The sequence below is a fragment of the Buceros rhinoceros genome, unplaced genomic scaffold (assembly GCF_000710305.1).
Source record: "Buceros rhinoceros silvestris isolate BGI_N320 unplaced genomic scaffold, ASM71030v1 scaffold21404, whole genome shotgun sequence".
NCBI lineage: Eukaryota > Metazoa > Chordata > Aves > Bucerotiformes > Bucerotidae > Buceros > Buceros rhinoceros.
The window spans coordinates 382-1,131 of NW_010407907.1; the positions used below are offsets into that span (position 1 = coordinate 382).

The window sequence follows — 750 nt, forward strand, 5'->3', positions numbered from 1 at the left end:
CACGGGCAACTGGCGCTGCTGCCATGGGCCAAGGGGAGAGGAGAACTCAAGAGCCAGGCTGAAAACATGCCCCAGCCAGGAGGGGTCCCTACGGAGACTGCGCCGTGCTGTGGGGATGGCCTCATGCCCACCCAGATGCACATGCTGCTACCTGGCACTGGTGTCACCAACCTGTACCCTTCGAGGCAGCTGTGGGAGACCTTCTGCCAGGCTTGCTGCCAGGCCGGCAGGATGCCAGAGGAACGGAGGAGGCGAGCAGAGGAGGAGGCTAGAAGAGACAAGAACCATTTCCTAAGCGACCCTTTGGCTTGGCCTGTCCCCGAGGCCTCTCTGCAGGGAGCAAAACATCTCGGGAGATGCCGAAGTGCTGCAGAGGGGCTTGGCTCAGGAGAAGGGTGAAGGGATGCCCCTTACCCGGGAAGGAGCCATGCGTCCGGATGTCGTGCAGGAGGAAACCGGCTGCAAAGACCAGGAGGACGAGCAGGAGCCGCGGCCAGGGGAAGCCCCGGCCTTTCATCTTGCGCAGCAGCTCCTGGGGCAGGCGGGGGAGGACGAAGCTCCATCACCACACGGCTCCCGGCGAGGGGGAAGTTCCTGCATGGCTGCTCTCACCACCCACCCCCGGCTTCCCAGTGGAAAGCAGTGTCATCTGCCAAGCAGCTGGGAGGATGGACGAGCGCCAAGCACCATCTGTCCCCGGCACGTCCTGCAGACAAGCCGCCGCAGGGTCTCCGGCTTGGCTCCGGGCCG

At 64.7% G+C, this 750-nt stretch overlaps 1 protein-coding gene across 1 annotated transcript in view; it reads right to left on the minus strand.

Moving 5' to 3' along the window:
- The window catches only part of TMEM214 (transmembrane protein 214), a gene marked incomplete at both ends in the record, with an annotated part of 8,573 nt that overhangs the window by 253 nt on the left and 7,570 nt on the right, over positions 1 to 750 (minus strand). The window contains 2 exons of the mRNA XM_010134687.1: positions 172 to 268; positions 415 to 532. Coding sequence (XP_010132989.1) covers positions 172 to 268; positions 415 to 532 — 215 coding nt within the window. The remainder of the gene's footprint in view (positions 1 to 171; positions 269 to 414; positions 533 to 750) is intronic.